At 42.5% G+C, this 16233-nt stretch overlaps 1 protein-coding gene across 1 annotated transcript in view; it reads left to right on the top strand.

The window, feature by feature from the left end:
• Positions 1–14144, top strand: part of CCDC168 (coiled-coil domain containing 168) — a 28480-nt gene extending 14336 nt beyond the window's left edge. The window contains exons 6-7 of the mRNA XM_059377797.1: positions 246–11588; positions 11679–14144. Of these exons, the coding sequence (XP_059233780.1) occupies positions 246–11588; positions 11679–14113 (13778 nt within the window). The 3' untranslated portion in view covers positions 14114–14144. The remainder of the gene's footprint in view (positions 1–245; positions 11589–11678) is intronic.
• The last annotated feature ends 2089 nt before the right edge of the window (positions 14145–16233 follow it).

Genomic DNA, 16233 nt, shown 5'->3' with positions numbered 1-16233 from the left:
CCCTTCACCTATATCCATTTCACCTGCCATCAAAACACATAAAAAAGTAAAAAAGAGAGACCTATTAAGAAATAAAAACAATATCATACAGCCAGAACAACATGAAGGGGAAAGACTCTGTCCCTATTCTTCTAATAAATGGAGCAGCTCAAGCAGCACATCAGAATCAAGATGGCAAAATAGAAAAGAAAGAGAGGGCGACAGAGTTTTATTTGAAGCAGGTCTACAATTCCTGTATAATACAGGAAGGAGAAAAGATCAAAATATGCTTCTTATGGAGCAGGACGTGCGGCAGCAAACATTGGTTTCAGAAAGTAAATTGGAAGCTACTTGTCCTCCTCCGATTCCATTTCAAACTGAGGAGCTGAGCAAGACTATCCCACCACGAGAAGACATACCAAATGGAACAGAGCAAAATATTCCATTTCCAAAATCAGGGAAAACAACATTTGACTACTTAGTTGATGAAACAGAGTCTAGTACTGTGTCTGACGGGAGCCCTGCAAGGAAGCTAGATGTTCATGTTGCAGTTTCCCTACAACCTGAAGAAGAAGAAGATGTCATAAAAACTCCAAAAGTTATGAAACAGAGAGTTGATCAAAATATCTTACCTACCAAATCAGAGAACACAGTACTTGGAGATCCAGGTGATAAAAGGTCTGGAAGGAAGAAAAGTGGTCCCATTGCCAAGAAACATAGAATGCTGCAGAGAGATTTACTAACAACATCCACAGTATCTCTTTTATTTGACTCCGAAAATCAAGAGAAGATATTAAAATTTCCAAGAAGAAAACATCGTAGGGGTCCCAAATGTGTAACCAGGAAGGCAAAGAAGCTTCTTTGTTCACAGATGCTTAATATCACTGAGGACGATAATCTCTACTGTAGGAAGGAACAGCACCACAACTTAAAATCTATAATAAACGACATGCAACAGAATAAAAGCACAACAAATGCATTTTTGTCTCCCATGCCTGTTTCAACTGATAACAAAATAGATATTGAAATGCATATCACATCAAAAGCAGCGGCGGGTCAACCAAGAGTAATACCATACAGCTGTACTTCTGCAGAGCTATGGAAATCAGCATGTGATGGGGAAGTGTGGAAGGCCAACTCAACTGATCTACAAAACAGATCAAGCAACACAATGAAAATGAATGTGCACCATGAAAAGGAAGAGGAAAATACCCCCAAAATATTATCGGAATCAGTTCCACACTATAAGCAACACTTCAGTTTCAGTGCCCATCATATGAAATATCCTGGTTCTTACCAATCAGAATCTGAACTGAATAATTTAGAAGTCAGAAGCACTTGGAATTGGTCTTGTGCAGCACAAAAAATGAGGCCAGAAAAACGCTTTAGAGGAACTATTTTGAAGCCCTTCTCTAGACACGTGATGAATTTTCAAGTTGAAAGAGTGAAAAAAAGTCTTCATACTCAAGAAGGAATTAAATGTATGGGAGGAGGAAAGACTCCATTTCCGAAAACAGGGATATCAGAGACTGGTTCAACACAGTGTGTTCTCTGGGATGGAAATCCTAAGAGAAAATGCGATAGTTGTATTTTTGAGGAAAAGGCAAAGAATCAAAATGACTTAGTAAGAACAGTCTTAAAATATTCAGATTTTCCCAGCTTTGATTCGTATGAACCTAAAAGCCAGAGCTACAAATTAGAGTTTTCAGGCAAGAAAAGTATAATAAATCCCAAGCATGTAACTTTGAAGGCAAAGAAACAACCAGTTTCACAGTTGCTTAATATCACAGGATGTTTTATAGGAAGCCATAGAAGGATGAAGCGGTGCAAATTTCAGTACAAGATGAAAGTGAGGCATTGGTTTGAAGGTGTGGGCGAGGCATCATTCCTTGCTACTATGGGAACTAAGATTCCACCACCCAAGTCAGTGACTGATAAACACCCCTTCAAAGCAACAGCAAGGGGCACTCTGTATAACAAAACACTTCACAGAAATCTGCATGGTCGTATTACAGAGGAAAAGGTAGAGTTACAGGAAAATTCAGCCACAACTTTCCTGGAGCCTATCGATTTCTTTTCGCCAATTTTATCAGAACCTGAAAGCCAGATAAGCACAGTACAATTATTAGAAGAGGAAATCACATTGAACCCCAGACGTTTAACTCTGAAGGAAAAGGAGCCAGCAATTTCACAATTACTTAAAATCAGAGGGCGGTTTACCACAAAACGCAGGAAGAAACTTGGATCCAGTTTAAAAACCAAAATGCAACAGGTACATCAAGGTAAAAATGTGGCTGATACATTTCGAAATACCATGTACTTCACATCAGACCCCTCTGACATTGAAAGACAAAATAGATTCAAAATAGAGATGGACAGAGTATCAAGGTTTCGTCATGTACAACCCACACAAATGCAGTTGCCAGTTGAAGGGCTACTGATTTCACAACCACTTAATCCCACTGGTCATGCTGCTTTAAGCATTAATGAGCAACAGGAAAAGAAGAGAGACAGAAAGAGAGAGAAGACTGCATTAAATGTGGACCTAAAATTTGCATATGAGTCTATGCCTGTTTTATCACACATCACAATGGAGCAGTCACCTAGTACCTGGGGTATCTATGAAGACTCTTCTGAAAAGACACATGCCCTAAATAAAGCAGGTGCTAGTTCTGCTTATGCCTACACACCTATGTATCCTAAAATCATAAAACATAAAGCTAAGGCAAAAACAGCAGATGTGACCAGCATTGTGCATAGCAAACGGATGAGACTGAAGGCAAAGAAGCCACCTGTCTCCCAGCTGTTTCATACTATAGGTTGTGGAATCAGAAGAAACAAAAAGGAACCGAGACATGAAATGAAGAAACAGAAGGAGTCCCAGCAAGATAAAACCATAGCAGATTTGTTTCCGAACACTGTTTGTGATTCTGGATCTCTTTCATCTCAAATTAAACAATTTACAGAAGGAGAAAGGGAGAAAGACGGGCCAAGAAAGCCGATTTACCTTCTTCCACAGGTAGAGCTGGTGACGCCACTAAACAAAAGAAAAATGTCATCTTCACAGTCCACTGATATAAAGAGTACTATATCAAGAAATATCAAAACACTGAAACAGTGTATTAGAGAGCAAACAGAAAAGGGCCGAATCGTTTTACTCGACATTCTCCCAGAGTGTAGAGATCAGTTAGTGATTAGCCAAGAAGTGAAGAAGGAGCTTGACCACGTGAAAATAGGAGTAGCTTTGAACAGAGAAGTCCGCCGTGGTCTAGCTTCCCAGAAGAGGGAAATCAGTTACACTGGGTTAGACATCCCAAGAATCAGAACACGTACAGAATGTGAATTCCTTGTTGCACAGAGAGCACAGCACAAAGATGCAGACGTAGTCAAGCATTCAGTTTCAGTTCCAGCGGGGAGAAGAGTATCCAAGAAAACCAATGTCTCAGTAAATTCAAAAGGACGGAATATATTTCTTAAAGAGTTGGATGCTTCTCAACAGATGACTCGCAAGGAGAAAGAATTCTGGAAACAAGGAAGTATTTCACTGACAATTTGGGGATCTTTTGCCTTCCCCATTATGGAACCTCCTCATTTGAAAAACACAGGAAAGGTAGCTGAGGAAGATACGTCCACTAACAAAAGGACTATTTCACATCTATTGAGAAGAGAAGGCATAAAAGAAACCAATACCTCACGAGGTTCAAAAGGACAGAAGTTTCTTTGCACCAATCGGCTGGTCCGGCAAACTGTGTCTGCAGTGCACAAAGGAGAGGGAAAACCAGATGGCATTCCTGAAAGTATTGTGGGTTCTGTGTCTCGTCCAAATAGAGAGCGTCTTCAGGTAACACAGGCAGTAAATACAAAGAAAGAAGACATAAGCACTCCTATAAGTTTACATGTAAATCCATGGAGAAAAGAGCAATCAAAGTTAATGGATATTCCATTAAGATTACATGGATGGAAAATGACTTTTTCTGAAAAACTGAGGGTGAAGCAATTCCATAGTTCTAACCAGAATAAAGAAAATATTCTGGAACCCGTTTCTTCTTGCCTATTGGATCAGCTCTATAATGGAAGGCTAAAGAAAAAAGTCTCAGCAAAAGGAATGAGTTCAAAAGTTTTGAGTTCAGTGGTAGACAAAGCATTGAATGAAGTAGAGACTCCAGTAGATCAACCTTCTATTAACTTGCATGACAGAAGAAGAAAGGAACATCAAAAAGAGAGTACGTGCAAGGTTCTCCAAACATCAGTTTCTCTTTCCCCGATGGATATACTTCAGATTAAGTTGCCATGTGTAAAAAAAACACTGAAGGCTCCAACATACCACACTGCAAATACAGAAGGGATTGGCTTGCATGTGGAGGGAAACGAAGAGCATCCAGAATGTATACATCATACTTCTCCCAAGTCTGCGTCTCACTCTTCGAGGGATGTATTTCAGAGTAAGACACCATCTGAAGAGGAGGTATCAGAAGAAGTAGTTGGCACTGTGGATTACATTCCAAGCCCAGAAAAAATTAGCTCACTCTTTACAGGAAAAGAGACCAAGGTGCAGACAGATGAATGTAAATCAGCTATAAAACTGTCAAGCTCGTGTACTTCCTTACCATCTCTGTCACATACTAATGTGGATTCGAGAATAAAAGTAGGGCAAGAGAATTCAGGAATACCAAGGAGCTGCCTTCCACCGCTAAAGCTCCAGGTATCACCAAGTGTCAGGAAGACTTCATTTGCAGAGTCCATTAATAGAGGTAGCTTAAGCAATGTAAGAGAATCAGAACATTTGCCACAGGGAAAAAAGGAAGATGGAAAAAATGTAGTATATGTGAAAGACATAATGGGCGTCCAGTGTGTCGCTTTTAAAGGAAAGAAAACACCTTTTAAACACACACTGCATGGAAATGCACCACAGTGGAACAACAAAGAACAAGAGGAAACGATGCAGAAAGATACAAGCGACCTAGAGACAGTTCAGAGCAAACGCCATGCTTCCATTCCGCCTTCACCTCTTGTGGAATGGGACCCTGAAATAAAACAGGCGCTCTTGCAAGGGATCGCAAGATTTTGTCTTCCGTCACTGCCGCTCCAGAAATTATCAGATGCAGTGGGAATGTGCGAGGAGCCGGCTGGTGACATTTTAAGCAGCATAAGAAAGGCAAAATATGTGCCACAGAAAGGTAGAGGGGAAATGGCCTTGGAAGCAATCGGGCATCCCAAAAGAATAGTTTTGAAGGCAAAACAGAGTTCAGTTACACAGGAATTACAGTTGGACGTCAAAGAAAAAGTGAAAGAGATGCCGAAAGATAAAGATAAACAAGATGGGATTTGGAGCAAATCTTGTGTTTCCATCTCTATTCCTCCTGACTCAGAAGTGGACACAAGAATAGAAGGAGATGATGCCTTGCTAATAGAAGCAAGATCTTCTTTCCTACAAACAGAACTCCAGGAGTCCTCAGATGCAGGAACAAGAGCATACAAACAGGCTATTTATGGTGATACCTCAAACAGTGTAAAGGAAGCCAAGCAACAGGATATCATGCAGGAAGAAGAGGAGGGAGTAAAAATGATTAAAGTCATATTTTGGAGGAAAAAGAAATCAATTTTACAGGAAATCCAGCTGGACATCAAAGAGCAAGAAGAGAAGAGACAAAAAATTAAAGGTGAGCCAGATGTCCTTGTGACCGATACTAGCACTTGCATACCTGCTCCTTCTCATTTACAATTGGATACAAAAGTAAAAAAAGCAGACTATGTAACTGAAGTGACAAGATGCTCTCTTCCAGCACTGTCACGGCAGAAATCATCAGATGCAGTGAAAAAAGCAAATGAAAAGTCCACTGACGGTGATCTCACAAGTGATGTACAAGAAGCAAAAGAACACACGCCACAGAAAGAAGAGACTAAGGCAGAGAAATCAGCCAAGAGAGACCTGCGGCACCCAAAAGGGGAAGATGTAGAAAGGAACAAAGCACGAGTACAGGACGTCCCGTCGGATCTTAAAGAGCCCTTGAAAGAGGATCCAGAAAGCAAAGAGCAGGGGAAAGTGGGTGAAGGAGGTAAGTGTGAACAGGAAGTAGTTCTGCCCACGAGCTGGGCTTCTGAATCTCCGCTGACTCACCATGAACTGAACACAGGAATAGGAGGAGAAGAAGACAGGCAAGGGAGAACAAGATCTGCTGTTTCACGGCCCCAGCTACGGAAGTCATCTGATGCAGGGAACAGAGTGTATGCAGAGTCAGCTGGAGATGCTATTTCTAATGATGTCACAGTAGTACCAGAGTATGAGCCGCAGGAAGGAGAAGATAGAAGAAAAATAGTAAATATAAAACACATAATGTATCCCAAAGGCGCAACTTCCAAGGCAAGGGTATCACCACTTCCACCTGTACTCAACACCTCTGGGGGTTGTGACCGCCGAGTTTCAGAAGTACAGACAAGCATGAAAGAAAAATCAAGATACATACACGGAAGAAGTGAGCTAGATAAGGTTCTGACGAGACCTTCTCCGCCTCAGTTTAAATTAAACAAAGGTATAGAAGGCAAGGGAGAGAGACGAGTAACAAGACCCTTTCTCCCACCCTCAGGGCACAGGGAATCATCACACGCAGAGAAACTGCAGTATACAGTACTACCTTTGAGTGCTATTTCCAACGATTCGAAAAGAGCAAAATACGTGACACAGAGAGAAGAGGATGAAGAGAAAACTTTTGAGAAAGACATCATGCATTCCAAGTGTATAGCTTTGAGGGCAAAGAAATCACCCCTTTCCCTTATACTCAAGACAAAGAAACTGCAGGTGAACATCAAAGAACAAGAGAAAGCGGGACAAGAAGATGACAAGCAAACCGTTGTGCTTCTGAGCGACATCCATCCTTTTCTCACTTCCTCAGCTCGTCTTAAGACGGACACAAAAGAGGGGGAACACGAGCCAGAAGTAATAAGAAATGATGCGTCCCATCTCGAGCTCCAAGAATCGTCGCCCCCAGGGCAAATAGCATCTGCAGAGTCCCCTGATGCCCTCGTGAAGAAGGGAGTACAGTGCCCACCACAGGCAGAAGGGGACAGAGCACAGACAGAAGCCAGGAATGACTCAGTGCAGCCGCAGGGCTCAGATTTGAAGACAAAGACATCACCACCTCCTCATGAATTCCGTGTCCCTGAGCGCAGTGCTTCGACCGAGAGAGAGGAGCCTCCGTGTATAAAGGAGAAAATAGAAGAGGAGCAGCAAAGAATGGGAGATCCCGACGCGGCTCTGACACGAGCTCCTCCCTCCACACCTTCTCCATCTTACCACAGCTTGGACACAAGAACCAAAGTCGACAAAGACTTGCTGGCAATGACAGGATTCTCTCCTCCACAACTGCTGTGCCCCAGGTCATGTGCAGGAGAAACCAGATATGCAGATTCCAGTGAAAGCACTAGATCATGTAATATAGTAATACAAGCATATCAACATGTGCCAAAAGCAGAGGTAAGGGACAGAGTAAAAATCAAAGGTGGGAAAGGTAGAAGATTCACCCGAATAATTACCTTGACCGCAGAGATGTTCCCATTTCCACATCCACCCCGTAGAAAGAGGCTACCTCTGAACATTAAAGAGCAAGGAAGAGAAGTGCCAGAAGACAAAAGTGAGCCAGAAACGGTTCTGAAGGAGACCTGTGCCTCCTTACCTTCTCCATCTTCTCCGAAATGGGACACAAGGATGAATGAAAAGGAAGACACGCTAAGAGTAACACAGTCCTGTTTTCCACCACCAAAGATTCGAGATCCATTCAGTTCAGGCAAAAAGCCATATACTAAGTCATTTGATGTTTGTGGGTTAAAAGAGAAGGACAGACTCAAAACAGATACTGAAAACAAAGTGGTCCCAACATCTATGGCTACGAGGGTAAAGGAATTACCACTTTCACCTGCACTTGATGCCAAAAAATTGCCGTGGAAATTTAAAAAGCAAGAGAGCAAGGTGCAGAAAGATGAAGAGGACCTCGCTACGCATCTGGAGGACATTTGTGCTTCTTTACTTACTCTGCCATACCTGAAATTTGGCTCAAGGCAAGGAGAGGGGTACATGGTGAGAATTACAAAACTGCCTCTCCCCCACCTACCGTGCAGGGAATCACAAGATGCAGTGAAAACAGCATATGCAGAAACAACTGAGGGAGAACTTTCAAATGCTGTAGAAAAATGGAAAAAACACGCATTACAGAAAGAAGTGAGGGATAGAGAGAAAAGCGTGGATATGGATAGTAGCGTGGATCCCAACGATAGGTATTTAAAAGCAAAGAAATTGCCTAATTTACTTAGATACAATCTAAGTGACCTTCGATGGAAAACCAAAAAGCAAGAGGGAATGGCTCAGGAAGGTGGGCGTGCGCCCGGTGCGGCGAGGCTGACCAAGACTTGTCCTGGGCGAGCTGCTCTCCTTCCCTTCAGCGCGCGCCCCGGAGAGGAGGAAAGGCCGCCCGCACCCGCCGCGCGCTCTTTGTCCTCAGGCAGCTCCCGGGAATCATCCGATTCTCAGGACAGGGAGTGCGCCGAGCCCATTACCGGTGATATTTTGATCCGTCCACGAAAAGGAGAGCATCATGTGCCCCAGAGAGAGGAAAAGGAGGAAGCAGATAGAGTCAACCTCGGGTTTCCCAAACATCCAGAAAAGAGGATGCAGGAAAGCGAAGATGAAGCAGGTGTGGCAGTGTCCGGCTCTTCCTCGTCTTTATCATCTGCCCCTCACCTGCAGCTGGATAAGGACATCCCGGTAGGTGAGGAACTGCCGGGACCTGCAAGGTCTGTTGCGGAGAGAGAATCAAATACCAGGGAAGTAGTACATACAGAAGCAGTCCGTGGTGACGGCACTCCAGACAGCGAAAACGAGAAACAGCGTGTGCCTCGGGAAGAGGAGCAGGACAGAGAAAAAACAACAGATAGGAGAAATAGGACACAGATCACAGATATAAGTGTGAAGTCCAGGAAATCACCTCCTTCCCTTGGGCTCCACAGAACAGAGCTGCATCTGGACCTTGGAGGGCACGAACAAGAGAAACAGGAATGTGCAGGTAAACCAGCCTGGACACTGCGAAGAAAAATTTATGTTTCCAAACCTCCAGCTGAACTCACACAGGATAAAGGTATACAAGTAGATGAAGGTAGGCTTAGGATTCAAAGACCCTCTCTAATTCCACAAATGCTTCCAGCAGCATCAGAGAGAAAGAGGAGAGCAGACACAGGGGCAATTTGTGCTGTGAGGGAGAGAGAAAACAAACAAGTGTCACAGAAAGAAAATAGGCGTGAAGTGAAAACAGTAGATGTGACGATCGGGATGCATCGCAGGGAGGCCCGGCTCTCGTCGATTTCGCACGTCTTTCACACGAAGGAGTTTGTGTTGAATATTAAGGAGCTAAAGGAAAAGGTGTGCAGAGGTAAAGATGAGCTACCTGTGCTTTTGACAAGGACCTTTTTTTCTGTTCCATCAGCCCCTCCCCTGTCTCTAGATTCAGAGAGCAAAATAGACAAAGATGTGCCAGGATTTACAGGATCCTCTCCTGCACAGCGAAATCTCCAGGAATCCTCAGGTATCCAGAAAACAGGAGTGACGGAGGTAGTTGCTGGTGATGGGGAAATTGTTAAAAAAGCAGAACACTCCGTACCCCAGGAAGCGGCAGTGCACCAGTGGGCCTCAAACTTCCTGATCAGTGTACAGAGAAGGAATGATCCTCCCCGAGTCAAATCCGGAGGAGATTTGAGTCAGTTAGTTTTAAATTCACAGCATGAGGATGTTTATTTAACAGGATTTGGTACCAGAAGTGGGAAAAGGCTGGAGTATTTCTTTACAGGGCAAGAGGTGCAGCCAGAAAAATACAAAACAGAAACTTTCACTACATTTCTTTCCTACCCCACCGGGGAGCCCACTAAAATTGGAGATCTGAAGAAACAAACTGAAATAATGAATAACTTAAACCATAAAATGAGTCCTAAGGTTTTAGTTTCACCACCAAGGAAAATATCCAAGGAAATACATCTTACATTTGGTGCCCCTGTAAGTGCAAAAGGATTTTCTGTTTCAGAGCAAGTTGCCCACCAGCAAAAAACTTTATCAAAAGCATCTCCAGGATCTGCAGATTCATATAAATTGGATAAGCCAGAGAGCGATGTACATAATAATGATAAAGGGAGCAGAATGCTCTCTCCCAGAGTCTCAGCCGCACAGACAAAGGGATCACCTGAGAAGTCGAGAATCACAGCGACAGATGCCTCCCCAGGTATAGAGAAACAAGAGATTGTTGTGAAAAAGCAAGTGGTGCTGCAGTCGGAGAGTGGACATAAGACCTGGCTGGACTCCAGCTTTTCTCTTAAGTTCCCATTTCGAAATGGAAGGCAGAAGGCACCATTGGAAACAGATGTATGCAATGAAACTACAGTGTATCCTAGAATACAAATACTCCCAGGAATACACGTGGATATTACCGTGTTTGATACCATAGGAGGGAAAAGAGAGCAGGGATTGCCAGGTCCAGAACAAGAGGAATGTATTCTAGACTCACTCCAGGAGTCTCTTTCTTCCCACTGGACTTTTCCACTTCAGTCTGGAGACCTGGAGGGAAAAAATAAGACGGACACAAGCATTACTATAAATCTGGAGCAAAAAACATTAGAAGTGGAAGGAGGGGGATTAAAAATAGACAGAAAAATAGCTATCCGCCTGGCAGTGGACAAAACAGAAATGCATAAACACACCGTGGTCAAGCTGGAGGAGAACAAGAAAAGGGACACAAGCAATACCGTAAACCTGAACATTCCATCTCTAAAGGCACAGAAATCTCAAATTAACACTCAGGTGATAACTCATGTAGAAAACACCTGCCCAATCAGGCAAAAACATAAAAAGGAGCTAGAAGTCTCAGGTGCAAAACAAAATATTCAGCCACAGAAATTGTTTCAAAAACATGTTCTGGATTCATTTTATGCCTATATTCCTCTTTCTCTCAAATTTAAAGGCTGGAAAGGCAGATTGACAGTAGCAGATTTGAAAAGAGAATTGAGCCCCAAATATTTAACCATGAAAATCCCAAATCATCCAATTTCACAGATTCTTCACAACATGGGACATGGCACTCCAAGCAATAGAAAGAAATTAGAGTATGACTTGAAGAAACCAAAGAAAATAGTTTTGCAGAGTGAAGATGCCTCAGGAATATTTATAAGAAATCTTTCTATTTCTGCAATGAGTTCATCTCAGACAGAAGAAATAGTAGACTCGGAAACAAATCGAGGAAGAAAAAAGATACTCTGTCTCTCTGAATTCCAGCACAAATCACCAAACACTCAGGGGAACAGCTCAAGCACTGTAAAAGAAGGGGACCAGCATTTTATAAACACAGCTGCACAGGATTCCCGGCCCTTTGTGGTGGAGGGGCAGCGCAAGCAGAAACTCCCCAGTGTCAAAACAGAAGCAAATCTCCGCAGCAAAACAAAAAAAAAGATTTTCCTTCCACAAACAAAAGGAAAAAGGGTTGTTCCAGGGCATGATAGTTCAAGGACCATGAAAGAACCTGACGCGCTTATGACTGAAGATGAAGAAAAGGCACCAAAGCCCATTCTAACACCAACAGAGGGTCTACTCATGTCTGACCATCTGAAGGACAATGCGGACGCCCACATGGAGAGTACCCTAATTATGGTTATTTCCCCTCCAGGTCTAGAAGTACCACAACATGGGATTCACCCATTCAGAACCATGGAGAGTGGCTCACCCCCTCAACAGGGGGGTCAGAGCAAACCCATCCAGGACGCAACCACACAAAAGGTCCAGCAACAAAAAACTTTTCCAGGAATTGGGCCTATGGCATCCCAAGTTAAAAGTAATGAAATAGAAGGAGTGGCACATAGTATAAGTACAGAAAGTTTACTTCCTCTTTATGAAGCAATTAAGAGTGTCTTTGAATCCCAGATAAAAATTATCCATGACAGAATTTGTGAAGATATACTGAAAAAGGTAAAAGCCCCCAAACCCGATGATTGGAAGTCACCGCCATGTGCAGGGAGCCCAGACACAACATCCACAATGATACCTCCCAAAGTGCAGCCAAAGCCCATTTTAAAACGTTTTACTCCCAAAGAAAACAATAAGCTCATTCATCATTTTGAGTCAAAATCATTTGAAATAAAACTGAATCTGATGCCAGAGATGGCAAAACAATCCTTCCAAAAGCTTAACTTTTATCTAAAACAGTCTGTTTCAGAAGATAACCATTGGAGGCTATATCCAAGACCTAAAAACATGTGCTTTGTGTCTCTAGAAGGGATTGATAGTATAAAACTTAACTTAAAACAGAAATACACCAAGGATTCACTGCCTGTCAGGGGAATGAAGACATTGATTGTCAGTGTTTCAAGAGACAGCAAAGAGATCATTACAAAGCTGAAGAGTATCAGTAAGCTAGAAAGTAGAGCGTCTTCAGTGACTTCCGCTAAGCAGATGCCATTGCCTCATATTCTTCAGAACTACTCAGTAGAAGAAGAAGACAAGCTGTGCATACACTTTTCTATGAAAACACTGGAGATTCAAATGAAAGCCTTTCCCAGAATTGTAAGAGAATCTTATGCAATGGCCAGGGCTCAGAATATAAGGAAGCCTTTATCTAAATGTATTCATTCTGGTTTCAAGGTACCAAAACGAAAAAACAGAATTTTGTTACTTTTTGAGGAAAAGTCTCTTCATCAAATAGATCTTGATTTACAATATAAATACCTTCGTTTTCTCCTGGGGCTTCCGGTCAGACATATATTCCCAAAACCAGCTGCACTTCCCAAACATACTCTTAAGTTAAACACGGTAGCAATATGTGAAAATAGAGGTAACAGGGGAGAAAGTGATGGTGGTCTCTGCATTGATAAAGAACTGTTAGAACAGCATATCACTTTCAAGAAGCAAAGTCCTCATGAAAACTCAAAATTGAGAAAATTCCTGGAGCCACCGCTTGTGTGTGCTCCTGACCCCAATCAACAAGGCCCAGTGGCGAGAGACACTACAGCTCTTCCAGAGTTAAAATCTCACAGGACTCTGGAAAAAGATAAACAATGTCATGTATGGTTTCAAGAAACAGATACATCCAAATCTTTTGATTCAAAGACTCAGGAAAGCACTCCCAGTTTAGTTGATTCCCGTTCAACTCAGATTTCTGAAGATTTTACCCAGAGTCAGACAAATATTGAGAGGTCAGCCAAATCGGAGGAATTCTTAGCTCTTGAAGCACGCGAGAGTGAAGAATGTATGTTTTTAGAAGCCAACCCTTATCTAAGTCAGGAATCACGAAGCATTCTATTTGAATTACAGAAAGGCATTCCTTTGGAAGATCTGTACAAGACGAAAAAAAGGAAAACTAATTTGAAACCATTGTGCAGGGAAGATTTGGGTTCCCAACATGTAAGAGGCTGTAGAAGACACTCCTCAGTCGTCACACCTTCCTATGAATCCCACAAAAGCAGGAAATACAGGTTGTCCTCTAAAATGCCATCTCCTGACTGGTTGTGCCATGGTTCCTTAAATGCTGTAGAAGTTCCGTCTAGATCATCTTCTGCTCCATTCAGTGGAGAGAAGGCTTCATGGACTGCAAGGGGCAGAACCAACCATTCTTTAGCTCCCTTAACGGAATCAAATATCAAATTACATCTTGCAAAAGGCCAAGGCAGACCTCACAGACATATGGAAAGCAAAGAAGGAAAGAAGGCCAAAATTGATTTATTTAGAAAGAACAACGTTCATTGGGACTGTGATTACAGTTATACACGGAATAAAGAGAAATGCACGAGAAAGAAGAAAGTCCGTAATTATGAGTCAGAAAGACCAAATTACTGCCCAAGCAAACCTAAGTTACCATCAAAGCTTCCTCAAGAGGATATCAACTTTCATTTTGAAAGAAGACAAAACCAGCCATTTTTTTATGCCTGTATACCAGCAGACTCACTGGAGATTGTGCCCCAAACCATTCGCTGGACTATTCCCCCAAGAACTTTAAGGAAAACAAACTTCAGAGCTCCTCTGGTGGCAAAGCTTTCAAGCTCTTTCAATATATGGACTTCACCCAAAAAGATTTTGGAGTCCCTCCTGGAGTCCTTCAGTCCAGTTCGTCCAAAATGATATTAGCACATCTAGATTCATCTGAAGTGGAAAACTGGTTGCTATTGTGTTATTCTGTGAAAAATAAAACCGCATAAAGTCAAATGGTTTCCTCATGAACTGTTTTCTAAACTGGTATATTTTATTTCTGCAGTAAATTTGCACAATTTTTCTGGAGGACAGGTTGGAAGAGCAGATGACTTTGGGCTTGATCCCACCATGCGGTGGGATCTCCTTTTAGTTTAAGCTGCCTCCTCGTGGTCCCCCAGGAGAGGGGCGGGGACGAAGAAGCTCTCTTTCCATCCCACATGATGCCTGAGGGTGCGTCTGAAGAAAGGGACCCTGTCAATGAGATTGAGAGAGAGTGACCAGAAAGTTGGGAGGGCATAGAAACCAAAGGGAGAGAGTTTTAAACAACAGTGCGGGTTCGACAATGTGAAAGGTTACAAAATACAGGTCTAAGTCTTGGTTTTGAGGGGCCGTATTCCTGTGATGATTTTGTCCTCCTCTTGGACCTGAGCGGCAGCTCATTGGCCTGCACCTGATCACCGTCTGCCACCACTGGGCCACCTGGTCATTTCAGGACCTCAGTCCAGAGCACCTGCCGCTGTGCAGGAACGTCCTCTGAAGGGCAAAAAGTCATCCCGCAGAACTACCAGGGGAAGGGAGACTGCCTCCCAGTGCACCTGCACGACCTGTCTGCCCATGGCCACCTGCCCATGTATTTCCCTGCCCTGGGCTTCAGGGCCCCTGGCTCGGGGGTACCGCAGGCTCACCTCCTGGTGCAAGTGACTGATTTGTGTCAAAATGCTAATGGAGGGGCACCTGGGTGGCTCAGTGGGTTAAGCCTCTGCCTTCGGCTGGAGTCATGGTCTCAGGGTCCTGGGATCGAGCCCCGCATCGGGTTCTCTGCTCAGCGGGGAGCCTGTTTCCCCCCTCTCTCTGCCTGCCTCTCTGCCTACTTGTGATCTCTGTCTGCCGAATAAATAAAGTTTTAAAAAAATACTAGTGGAGAAATGGATGAGAGGTAGATAAGACAAGTTTGGCCATAGATTGAAGTTCGAGGGCTGCATGAGGGGTCCACAGAGGCCCATCCTACTATCCTTGTGTGTAGGTTCAATATTTTTTATAATAAAGACTGTTAACATATTCAATCTGATTGTCAAACCCCATGGACAGATCTCATATATAAGACGCCAGACCATCATTCTGATGACAGAATCTATTAAATTGGTTGTAGTACATGTCTTGGGAGGTAAAGTCTTCTATTGTTAAATATAAAAAACATAATTTCATTATTTTTATTGTTAACATAAAAGTTGTATGTAAATTATATAAAATTAGGTACTTTGCTTGGTTAAAAAAATGGAACATTTTTTGCAACTGTTTGTTTTATTAAGCATGCCAAAATATTCCAAGCATAGTAAATATGTGTTCTAAGAAGATCAAGTAGCATTTATAATAAAAGAAGCATTGTTATTCTATCATGAATATAATGGTGATATGAAAAATGACCATCATAGTATTATCTACAAATATTTTCTGTATCTCCACAAGATAACTATTTTTAACAAAATCATTTCACATCTTAAATAGTAACATTGATTTCTTAATATCAATTATTCAACCAGATGATTTCCAATTATTTCATAAAGTCACTTTCTAAGTTTGTTCGAATTGGGGTATCAAGAAAGTTACACTTTACACTTGGCCTTCTAAGTCTTTTTTAATTCATAGGCTTCTCATTCCATTGGGATTTTTTCCTTACAATTTTTCAAATTGACGAAACCACGTTTTTTGTTCTGTAGAGTTTCCCATGATCTGTGTTTGCTAATAGTGTCCCCATTGGCAGATTGAAATGATTAACTACGGATCCCTAATTGTTCCTTTAAAAAGTCTTCAGAGAGGTTACACAATTTGCAGCATTTGAAATAAAATGTGTTTACTTTGGAAGATCAGCTGTCACTGTGGCAATGCAAACCAGAAGATGTTAGAGCTATAGAGCTCTTAAATAGTTAAATGTTATATAGTTGGAGTGCGCCTTGGGTGGCTCAGGCATTGAGAGTCTGCCTTTGGCTCCAGATCACGATCCCAGGGTCGTGCCCAGTGGGAAGCCTGCTTCTCCCCCTCCCACTCCCCTG

This window comes from Mustela nigripes, chromosome 15 (genome assembly GCF_022355385.1).
Source record: "Mustela nigripes isolate SB6536 chromosome 15, MUSNIG.SB6536, whole genome shotgun sequence".
NCBI classification, from domain to species: domain Eukaryota; kingdom Metazoa; phylum Chordata; class Mammalia; order Carnivora; family Mustelidae; genus Mustela; species Mustela nigripes.
This window is presented reverse-complemented; position numbering and strand designations above follow the sequence as displayed.